General features: G+C 43.9%; 1 protein-coding gene across 5 annotated transcripts in view; it reads right to left on the bottom strand.

Moving 5' to 3' along the window:
- The window catches only part of LOC116382142 (glutamate receptor-interacting protein 2-like), a 34490-nt gene that overhangs the window by 19423 nt on the left and 2912 nt on the right, over positions 1-12155 (bottom strand). For 2 of the 5 annotated variants that reach the window (XM_031844919.1, XM_031844914.1), the window contains exons 2-7: positions 7559-7639; positions 6790-6928; positions 5060-5205; positions 3465-3548; positions 3284-3359; positions 2497-2642 (exon numbers count right to left, since the gene is read on the bottom strand). In XM_031844919.1, the coding sequence (XP_031700779.1) occupies positions 2497-2642; positions 3284-3359; positions 3465-3548; positions 5060-5205; positions 6790-6928; positions 7559-7639 (672 nt within the window). Of the gene's footprint in view, positions 1-2496; positions 2643-3283; positions 3360-3464; positions 3549-5059; positions 5206-6789; positions 6929-7558; positions 7640-11549; positions 12113-12155 lie in introns of those variants that run through there. The other 3 variants (XM_031844916.1, XM_031844917.1, XM_031844915.1) reach the window with 3 other exon arrangements.

The following is a 12155-nucleotide window of genomic DNA, read 5'->3' as shown; positions in this document are numbered from 1 at the left end:
TTCTCATAGACTTCTATACAACCAGAGGAGTCGCCCCCTGGTGGACACTAGAGAGAATGCAGCCTTTTAAGGCTGCATTCTCTCCTTTATCAGAGGAAGAAGAACGGACAGAGGGAGGACAGAGCATACATGCTGCCTTTGAAGCAGACGGCAACCTCCAGTTCTGAAAATAGAAATGACATAAAGACGTACAATTTTATTGTCTTGTCCTTTGCTGCACTTCCTCAGACGTTTAACTGTCTTGACTTGAACAAACTTGACTTGAACTTTTGCAGGACGAGTGCAGTGCTGTGCTTCAGTACAAACTTACAGTATGTGATGATTTCTCTTTGTGTTTTTTTATGAATTGCCGCAGTGTTACACAAAACGGGTTAAAGCAATTAAGCAACACTTAAGCTTGAACTGAAAATATCGTGTTTGTATATTTCACAGATTTTAGCTCCAAAATGTCTCTTGTTATTGTGAACCCTCTGACAGGATCAGTCTGTAGGCAGGAGGTCTGGATCCCAAAACTCCCACATGCAGAGAGGTAATGTGTGTCAAACGTCCTTGGTGACCTGCCCTAGTTTGCAAAGAGCAGAGTTTGTGATCTTATGGAGAATTAGTCACCGTGACCAAATGGAGGTTATAATCTGTAGTGAGTTCCTGTCTTCAGTGAGCGTGTTTTACTACTTTCTGACCTAATAGTGAGGAGGCTTTTTAGCTCAAAAACAGATTGGATTCGCTCTGTACACTCACCGTCAGACGGGTCTGCGTTGGTAGTTATTCCTTTTTCACAACATTAGAATAAAATCCGTCAAAATGAACTAAAGAAACAACCGAACAAACCTGTATGGCCAAATGTGCTGTTTGTAGACTTTCTACTCGTTAAAAGTAATTTCTGCACCGCTGCTGTTATGGTAACGTAACGTCACACCAGGTGTCGGCATCTTTTTTAAATGATTTTGTTAATCAGTATGCTATGTCAATATTAGATTAACATTAAAGCTACTGCAAGGAACTTTCATTTTGTGTTGATTGTGGCGGTCCCTGTGGACAAAAGTGGTAGTGTTTTGAAGCACCAGAGTCCCTTAGAAAACCTCTGATTTTACTGCAGCAGGGTCTGACAGTCTGCCTCTCTCAGTCCTGGTTCTCCCGTGCCTCCCTTCCCTCCAGCGAGTCCAGCAATACGGCCTGGGTCTCCAGCAGCGTGGTGTCGGTGTCGGCTCCCAGAGAGGAGAAGCTCTGCTCCTGCAGGAGGAGGAGGAGGAGGAGGAGGAGACGCTGCTGCTGCTGCCAGGAGCTGAGCTCTCCTCCTCCCTCCGGAGCTCCGACTGCAGGTTGAAGCAGCAGCAAAGATCTGGGTTTGTCCATGATGGAGTCTGAGCTGAAGGAGTTTCTGGTGAACCTTCATTTGATCAGATTTTACCTGAATCCGACCCGATGGCACCGATGACGAGCATTAAGAATAACTATATAGAAATAGACAATCTTCTCGCTGATGTTCTTGTTTACTGATGTAGGTCATATAGAGATTTCAAAAAATCTATCATACTACCTTAAATAACTGGCTGTGAAACGGGTCATGTGGCATGTAGACGAGAGGGCACTTCAACATTTCCCAAAAACTCTGTATTGCACACCTATTAGTGTGCCATTGGTTAAGCTGCCTGAGGTTCGCTACTCCTGTGTTACACCATGCGTCAGCTAACGTTATTCGGCCGTTTCATGTTTGTTGTTTACTTCCCCGGCTGTGTAGACTGTGAGTGTGAAATTGGCTTACACTAACATTACATTCTGCTGTTGCAGTCTATGAATCATTGCACTTATTTCCCCTTGCCCCACACTGATGCAAAAATACATTTGATTATCTTAGCTGCATATTTTTCCAGCGAAATAAATCGATGTCATCACCATTTTAAGTTTTTAAATCTAGTATTTTTGTACACATAGAGGAAAGGGTTGCAAGATAAAGTGATTAAATGAATGTCACACAATCCTTCTGAATTTGAGGTCCAGTATTTTTCTGATCGGGGTCTATCATCTTGTTACATTTGTTTGTTTTTAAGAGAAAATGATTGAATAAAATATTAAAATATTAAATCAGACAAGTTGGATTTTGATTTTGGATACATTTATTGTTTAGGAAATAAAAAATGTAAAAATATTTCGAATAATAAATAAATAATAATAAATTAGTTAGATAAAAAAAATAATCGTTAGGTGCAGCCCTACTGTTTACTGATATTTACCAGTATTATTTTTTTTAAACCTGCCATGATTCAGGAGAAGAGAGAGATCCACACACTATAATAAAACACAGAATATTACCCATCTACCCTTTCCCTGTTGAAATGTGCTCTTGGGCCAGAGTGACTCCCCTGGTGGCGTCTCCAGCACAGACACACCCTCACATCCACGCAGCCAAACGGCCACATTATTTACCCTCAGAGCAACGCTGCCCTACCAAGCCTCCACATATATGTGTGTGTGTGTGTGTGGTGTGTGTGTGCTCACCCATGACAGAGACGTCATACTCGATCAGGAACAGAGCTTCCTGGCTGCTCTGCATCAGCATGGTCAAAGCGTCAGCGTGCTTCTCCCGGTTTAAAGGCATCCCGTCTACGCTCAACACTCGGTCTCCGGCCTTCAAAGTGCCCTCTCTGGAGAAACACAGGAGGAGAAAGACAGGGAACAAAATACAGTATATTAAGCATCCAGCACGTGATGCTCCAACAAGATGTTCAAACACCAGTCACAGTAAATCATTAAACAGTTCCACATGAGCGTTCCCTCCCAGGTGAGACGAAGGATAAACGAGATAAGCGGCCGTAAAAGTCTTTGATGGTGAATTATCTTTGATCCAGTGTTTCGGTGCTCTCGTTTTATTTTTTATTTTTTTCATGGGGAAAAGTGCAATGTTGCATTAGCCGCAGGATGAGCGGTGCCCTTTTCTGCTTTGAAGATAACATATATGTGTCACAGCCTCAATTTCGTGCGCCGGCCTGAGCGAAGACTGATGCAAAATAAATAATATGCACGGAAACATACCACAGATTTAGAAGCCTAATCGTTAATAATATAATTCCACGCGATTCACTGTTGAATACGTTCATTGCAATTAGTAAAACACATGTGCATTAGTCCATACATCTAAATATATATAGAAACATGCATGCACGCACACATGCAATCGTTTGAAAAGGCTCATTCATGCATGATCGAGACATAAAAATGCATACAAGCCACACACAGCAGCACTTGTATACAAACAGAAACACTAACTCGTCCTTCGTGCCCTCACCTGTCAGCAGGACCTCCGGGCCGCACGTACGTAACCACCAGAGGACGAGACCTCCGCCAGTCCTCGTGGAAGCCTCCTAAATAAAAATAAAAACACCCACAACATAAATCAGTGCAAAGAAACCCAAAAAAGCTCATTATTTTCACTGAAGGATTTACACAGAAACATCCCGCCCACCTACCTCTCATGACAAATCCAAAGCTGTTTCCCTCCTTGTGTAAACACACCTCTATGGTTTTGGTTAAGAGTCCTGATGGGTTCTGGACTGAGAAAGGACAGATTCAGACAATTATTATTAGCAATGTAGAAAGCTTTTTACAACATTTTGATTATAGGGTCATCTGTAAGAGGGTTGAATCGTGACAATTAATGAAGCATTGTGGAAATATGTTAAATTAATCTCAGTGGGGAAATTAATTCCATGTGTTTGACACATGCTAATGATTCAAGAGCAGTGAAAAGCCAAAGTGACGAACTGCCTTGATCAAGGAAACCCAATAAGTATCGATCTGGTGCTTTACAGGTCAAAAGATGTCCAATTAAAACGGAGATGAACTTGCTTCAGAATTTCTTGATTAGAGTCTAGGTAACCAAAATATGCTCTGTGACAAAGATGATGCATTATTAGCTTCAACAAATATTTGAAATTTGTATAACATATTTATATTTTATCTTGCTATCATATTTACTCAGCTAACAGCCTTATTTAGCCTGAACAAAATTAGTCAGCTTGAGCGTTCACCAACGCTATTGCCAGATCTCGTGAGGGTGTGTTGCTGAGACAGAGAAAAGTCCTCGAACAAAGTTAAATTTCTCCTGATTTGTGTTTAAAAAAATGTCCATTTCAGTGTCAGAATGTTTGGAAGATATGTGGCTTGTGAAAAAAGGGTCCAATATTTACTTTGGTGACTGTGGAGCGACAGAATTGATTATAATCTGTGTTCACGTTCTCCCATTGGAGTTAATAGGATCAGAACCAGGCGGAAACCTCTGGTTTAAAAAATGAAGCCAATGCTGAAGTGCCTTCAACCTGCATTCTCTCTAGTGTCCAGCAGGGGGCGACTCCTCTGGTTGTATAGAAGTCTATGAGAAAATGACTCTACTTCTCTCTTGATTTATTACCTCAGTAAACATTGTAACAGTTTCAAGTCTTCTTCAATACAGCATGATGTTTATTTAGTACATTATGGTCCATTTAGAGTCAAACAGACCATAAAGCAGGGGATGCTTTAGGGCGGGGCTACACAGTGATTGACAGGTCTCTACTAGAGCCATATACGACATCTCTACGTCACTCCTCCACAGTCCAAATATGGTCACCTCCGTTCACTGGTTGCAAAAAAACAAGATGGCGACGGCCGGAATGCCGAACAAGTGCCTTCATAATGGCAGTGCACAAATTTATGGATGACGTCACGACGACTCCGCCCGCTTCTTATATACAGTTTATGCTCCGGACCTTCCTCTAGTCTCCTGAAGGTGCCCTGGTGAAACCCACGTGACACAGAAACAGACTCTCGGTGGGCTGGTCAAATATGTAAATGCTAAAAAACTGTTTCATGTAACTTGGATGTTCAAAGAATTTTAACTTTTCCACAGAATTTGGTGCAGTTTTAACCTCGACATCTAGACTACTATACTACCACAACTAAAACACTAATTCATTACCCATTTCCTCTCTTTCTGCATTTGAAAACACAAAAGGCATTTTGTTTCAGTCTCCAAACATCCGACCGTTTGTTGGTCAGAACATTTGCCTCGCAGAACTTCACCTACCGAACGGAGGCAGCTCGTACTCCACCTCCAGCACCACTCGCTCCCCGATGTTCTTCAGCAGGCTGATGATCTCATCGTGGCGAAGCTTCGACAGGTTGATGCCGTTCACTGACTTGATGTAGTCTCCCACATTCAGCTGGTCACTCCTGTGGAAAAGTCACAGACAGGCAGTCGAGATGAAGGCCGGTTTACTGACTGTCCCCTAAAAAGCTCCGGCTTCACTGCCTGTCACTTGGGTTTTGTGATTTGTCTACAAACATCCGTAACATGACTCTGCGGAGCTCTTTAGCAACTTTTAGCTCATTTATTGCCTCTACCTCTCACATTTTTCCCTCTAAACGCACTGGACTCGCCCCATTTTTCCTACAGTTGGACAAAACGACACCAACAACACAGACACCGACTGTCTGAAAGAGGCAGAAATAGAACTAACAAGTCATTAATTTGTGTCCGAACGGCACTAATAATCTGTGAGTCAGTATGTCGACTAACAGTGGGCGGGTGGCTGAGAGCCTCTTCAAACACTGACACAGATGATTGTACATGCCGTCTCACATGTGACGCTCTGAGTCAACACACTGCTCATTGGAGGGCCAATTAATGCAAATGATGTTCTGCCCCGCTCGCTCGCCCCCCCCCTCTCACCCATGGGCTACTGCCAGCAGTGACAGCAGACAGACAGAGACAGAGAGACGTCTTGACCGGCCTGTCACTCGGTCCGGTGTCCTCGCTGCCAGTCTCTCTCTCTCTCTCCCTCTCTCTCCCTCTCTCTCTCTCTCTCTCTCTCTCTCTCTCTCTCTCTCTCTCTCTCTCTCTCTCTCTCTCTCCCCTCCCTGTGAGTTAGCTCGCACCTCCACACGAGCAATGAACTCGGCTGTGGGAAGACGAGCTGCTTGGAAGAATTAGCACGGTGTCTGTCTTTGAAACTCCTTGGACGTGACAGGCGATGACATATTTGGCCAAGACATTTTCAAAGAGGCTGTGTCATTCTTACAAAAGTGTGTGTGTGTGCGTGTGTGTGTGTGTGTGTGTGTGTGTGTGTGTGTGTGTGTGTGTGTGTGTATGTGTGTGTGTGTGTGAGTGTGAGTGTTTGCTTAATCATCATGAAATGTGAGTCCTCCACTACTTTTTCCTTTTCGTGTGGTTGACGTCTGGGAAAATTTGTTTAATTAAATCTCGATCAAGCAGTCGTTGAACGACGAAGGGGCAAGCTCACAAAATATTTATATTGAATAATTACCACAATACAGTGAACTATTGTTGTGTTAATGTCGTGTTAATTATATATTATTGTGTACTTTTTTATTTTAATGCTTCAGCAACATTTTTTTAACTTCACTGAACTCACGGTTGTTCACCTTCACCAGCCACTCACGTTGCGGTTTATATACACGTCCGTCTAAAATGTCATCACGTCATCATTGTATCCTGTTAGATATTAATGTGAAATTTAGGGCTGGGCGATGTGGCCAAAGTCTTCTATCGCGATATAGGTTTCAGGTTTCGTGTCTCGATAACTGCATTTATCAAGAAATAGCATGTTTTCTGCTAGTTAAATAAACAAATGTGAAAAGAACACATCGTGAAGCCCATTTTACTTTACTCCAGTGTGAATTCAATACTTTTGAATTTCGTTATGACCCTTAAAGTGAAAAGTATTTTCTCATTTCCGAAAGAACTTTAGTGCAAAATCCTCATCCTAAACCGCATCACAAGAGCAGGGATCTCACCTGGCCGCCAGCCCACCTGGCCGTAGGTTCGATACCCGGGGCTTTCCGTCCTTGTCGGAGCCTCCGGAGATGGTGAGGCCGAGGCTGCTGCCTTCCCTTTTCATCAGGTCCACCGTGGTCACTCCTCGGTGCTCCTCTGCTGACAGACACGGGCACAGATCACAGCCGGCATTAGTGTCCGCTTGACAGATTCACCTCGTCTGAGAGGCGACTGAATCTTCCTCTCCTGCATCTCTCACATGAATGCCCTCTGACACACGGCCACATACTTTATTTTCTCACATTCCCTGTCCTGTCCTGGTTCCTTCAAATCTCTCGATCTGAGTGAATCTTTGTGACGGATTCAGGAGGAGGAGGACCGAGTCAGTTTTATTCATAGCACTTTAATACTGATAAAGGAAAGAAATTCAATGCATAATTATAAAAAAGAGGCACTCATTGAACTGCAGGCTTATCAGGTCATGAAGGGAATTATATTGAGTTTCTTGACTCTGACGGATATGTGGCTCTATAGATACGGGGGGACTCATTCTGTCTTGTGGTCCACGTTCTGCTGTGCTGTTAAATACGGAAAGTCTACCAAGTGCGGTTTAGTGCAAATGACAGGCATGCAACACAGCAGTTTTTATTTTCACCTTATCTAAGCATTCAAAACAGCACAACATCAAACAAAACAGACACATGCACGCAGACAAAAAATCTCAGTCAAAGACTTCATGACGCAGACAAGAGAAAGAGAAGTAGATGTCAGGTTTGACTGGGTTTGTACCTGAGAAGCTGCGCCTGCAGGATGAATGTGATTGGTCAGCTGCCCCGGACTCCTTGCCCCCCTTCGAGTACGGCCCTTCATCTGAGGAGACGGCAGGGAGGTAAAGGTGCTGTTACGAAGCGCTGCGGTGACATGAACACGACCATCCACTTTGACAGCGCATCGTGACAGCTGCACACATGTTAGCGCTTTGAACTGCACCCTGGGTAATGAGAGGTAGAGGTTCGACTGTTTTTTACTGACTCATGTTTGAATGAGTCGCTCAGATAAGACATTTGTGGTTTTCGCATCACTTACGTCACCGAGTGACTAATGTTAGCGGAGCAGCGAACTCCAGCAGTAACACCAACACACACTGCAGCATTAAAACAACTTAAACCAACCATGAGGGAAAGAAAAGCACTCTGTTGGATTTCATGATTGGTCAATACAAATTGAGAAGTAGTAAACTATTAAATAGGCACAAATCAAAATTCATGGAGCGGCAGGGAGCGGGGCGGAGGGACCGTTAGACCCAGCGCTGCCGCTGCTAGCTAGCTAGCTCGCTAACTAGCGGAAAGCAGGCTAGTTAAGTAGCTTTCTAATTCCACCATGCTTTAATGCTACACTTGTTACAGAAAGTAAGCTGAACAAAGTACAGAGAAAAAAGGCTCTGTAGTCCAAACCAAAACAGCAAACTTTATTAATGCACACCGGATCTATTCCTTCCGTTTTCATAATAAAAGCACAAGACATGTTCGCAGACGAGTATTTCACAAGTTTGTGTGGTTTATTCGTCACGCCCCTGAAGTGTAAAGGGTTTTACTCTGGCACTCTACGCTTCATAACGTTACAACCATCTACTGTATATAAGAAGTGGACGTAGTTATTGTGATGTCACCTGTTGGTTTGTGGACTGATGTTTTGAAGCCTCAAGTTCGACGATTTTGCCGTCACCATCTTGGAATACGGCTGTCGCTATCTCTGTTTTTTTGCAACCGGTGAACAGAAATTACCATATTTGGAATGCGGAGGAGTGACGTAGTGACGCCGTATACATCTCTGGTAGAGACCTGTCAATCACTGTGTAGCCCTGTCCTAAAGCATCCCCTGCTTTATGGTCTGTTTGACTCTAAATGGACCATAATGTACTAAATGAACATCATGCTGTATTGAAGAAGACTTGAAACTAGAGGTTGAGACCATAAACTCATGTTTACAATGTTTACTGAGGTAATAAATCAAGAGAGAAGTAGAGTCATTTTCTCATAGACTTCTATACAACCAGAGGAGTCGCCCCCTGATGGATACTAGAGAGAATGCAGCTTTAAGACACTTCCGCATCTGCTTCACTTGGCAAAACCGGAGGTTGTTCCAGTGTTAAGTTAATGGTTTTCAAGGGTTTCTGCTGCAGACAGAGAGGTGCTTTAATAGGATTATGGAAACAAAGTGGGAAGACCTTCCAGGGTGTTCAAGCTGATCACTTTGATTCAGTTTCGGTTCAGGCATTTGCAGGACGAGCTTGATGTATGCAGCTGCTAAAGCATGAGAATTTTCCTGAAGGAACAGCATGCGGTTAATGGACAGTTCGAGGCACAGAGAGAAAATCATCATTTTCATGTCATTTACAGCAGCTGCTACAAAATAAGCCGGGAAATATTCAATCTGCTCTGCAGGGAAACCGATGTTTTATTTTATTTTTTATTTTTCTTACTTATAGCGGAACTCATTGCTGACAGAGCACAGGCATGGGCCTCGGATTAGCAGATCCACTGCTCGGCCCTCTGAACCTGAATGCAGCCATACAAGCATGTCAGCAGTCACAGGGAAACGGACTTGGCACTTCTCTAATCCTGTCCACTGGATTACCTTTTTATCTGTCCGGCACAGTGATTGAACATCATATCGCAAACTTAAAGAGGTCTCCTTTTTTAAAGAGTGGAGGGGCCATAAGCAAGCACCACAAGCTTAAGTGTTCATGGTTTGATACTATGCAGTACAGAGACTTGCTAAAACCGTATTTTTCTAACACCCCTCATTATTCTCAAATGATTTATAAACCAGAAGCTTTAAAACTGTTCGGCGCAAGAGACAGATGTGTCGGTAGAAATCGACAGGTGCATTCTGGTGTTTCAAGTAATTATGGTACTTTTACAGTCTTAAGCACCCGACGATTGGCGTCAAAAATAGTACTCCTTCTGTAACATCAAATTTGAACACACAGACATGATGCAGACATTTTAAAATATATTGTGAGTGACACTTCGCGATGATGTCATTAACGTCGATGTACAACGAAATAAACGCTTTAGACAGCATTGTAAAAGACGCTACTTGCAACACCAGAACTCGCCTGAGAATCATCACAGTTTTTAACTTTTCGTTTGCCATGCGATCAGGAACAGCTAACAGCTAATTCATCATCCTTTTGACGGTGCCAATTTGTCAAAAATGTACAGTAAGTTGCATCCCACAGCTAACAATATACTTCCTGTTCAGATTGACTAAAATGTAGTAATCTACCAGATAGAATTAAGACAACAACTAATTATTGGAGGGAGAAAACTGTAAATCTAAACATAACTTAAGTCACACGTGTATTATTTTTACTTTTTTGTTTTTTGGGAGGGGGAGGGTGCTCTAAAGCAATCAAAGACAACTAAAGAAGTTAGACCTGTCATCGTTTAGGAGGCGTCATCCTGGGGCTGACAGTTTATCGATGTGACATGAAAAATGACATCACCCATTCCCCCAGTTCAGCCTTTTATCTGTGCTGATTTGTAAAGACTGAACTGGGGAGAGCCGAGTCCTTGGAGGGCATCAAGCGCACCGCCTTCTCTCTGTCCACATCAAGTTTCTACATCTGAAGATGAGGCCTTCAGACAGCTGAGAGGCATGGATCCTTTGTCAAACCTCCTCTGACCATAAACCTCTAGGCGGGCCCTGGATACTAGCGGCAGAGAAGAAAATCCTTGTGCACACAGCTGCATTAGTCAGACCTCCACTAATGGAACATCTTTACTAGACTTGGCATGTCATGGCGATGTATAAGGAACCTTACATATATATGCATAATATGGTATTTCACACTAATTTACACACACATCCCTGCACCAATGTCCTGTCCAGTAGCTGGGACACACAAACAAAGTGAGTGACACATCACAAACGTGATGGTGGTGGTGGGGGTGGGGGGGCATAATAAGCCTCATATAGCCACGCGGGCTCCTGAGGGGCCCTGACAGTCCAGCAGCTGTCATTGCAGTCAAAAGGCAACATTAGCTCTGGGTAACGCGGGGCACAGCGCTCCGCACGTGACTGAGCGCTACTGTACCAGCAAGCCACCCTCCTCCGGCCCATCACCATCTAACGGCCATTACAATCAGGACGGAGCTGATTAATAAACAGCCCCAACAATAAAAAATAATAAACTGCCTCTGTTGTCTTTTGCAGAGAGGAGGTCAGTTAACAGCTGGAGGAGGAGTTTCTCCACGAGGAGCCGCATCTGAAGGAGCTCGGAGCGCCGCGGCGACTGCAATAATAACCCGGTGCTGTGCTGCATAAATATGTGGCGAGTTAATTAACTCCTGGTTTAATACAGGGCACTGTGTGCCACCCCTAAACCAATGAGAATGTAGGTTAAATAAGGGGGGCGGCGCTCACAGTGACAATGAAATCATAACGCTATTTTCAGATGTGAAACTTTATTTATAAACGTGGTGGTGGTGGGGGGGCAATGCCCGACCCAGTTTACGTTGCTATATCTGCCCCAATTACACATGGCAGGGCGGCATGCAGAGCTGGTGGCCAAGTCCACTGACATTTACAATCTCTCCCAGCCAATCACAGCCAATAATTCATGCATCATAATGATTCTACGGTCAGATTTAGCGTTAAATCCGTATGGATTACAGATTAGATAAGGAAACAGGTGATCCAAGTGACATAATCCCTCCGCTACAACCAATACGCACGACGACCCCCCACTCCACTCCACGTCGTGCGCTCTTACCAATGCTGTTCTTGGTGTCTCTCCTCAGACCACACAGCATGGCTGTAGTTTTTTCTCCGTCAGCTCCGCCCAGTAACCTCGCTGATCTCTAGGAGTGGAGGTCAAAGAGTCTCAGCCGCTCAGATGGAACACCGTCATCGTTTCTTCATCCCCTCCTCGCCCAAACATTTCCTTAACCTTTGTCCCCCGTTTAGAAAGAAAAAAAAAAAAGTGAGGAATTGAGCTCCAGATGGCAAATTCTGACCCTCAGACGGTCTCTATAGTTCCGCTCTCTATTTAAACTTGGTGTGACACACACACACACACACGCACACACAAGGTGTCAAGGGTTCGTCTCAGTCCTCAAATATCTAAATCTAACAAGCTTGTTTTTAATCTATAAAATCCAAAGCAGCAGTGGTTCATGTCCTCTTCTTGCCGTCCAGACGTGGTTCCATTTTTGAGCTGTTCTCACTAATCGGTCGTCCTTTTCTTTCCAGAGGGTTTATCATCCTCTGTTCATACACTCACACGAGCTCACACACAACCTCCTCCTCTCTAGAGCCGGAGTGAGTGTTTGCTCTCTCTCTCTCTCTCTCTCTCTCTCTCTCTCTCTCTCTCTCTCTC

The sequence above is a fragment of the Anarrhichthys ocellatus genome, unplaced genomic scaffold (assembly GCF_004355925.1).
Source record: "Anarrhichthys ocellatus isolate YVR2014 unplaced genomic scaffold, GSC_Weel_1.0 scaffold5, whole genome shotgun sequence".
Classification (NCBI taxonomy): domain Eukaryota; kingdom Metazoa; phylum Chordata; class Actinopteri; order Perciformes; family Anarhichadidae; genus Anarrhichthys; species Anarrhichthys ocellatus.
This window is presented reverse-complemented; position numbering and strand designations above follow the sequence as displayed.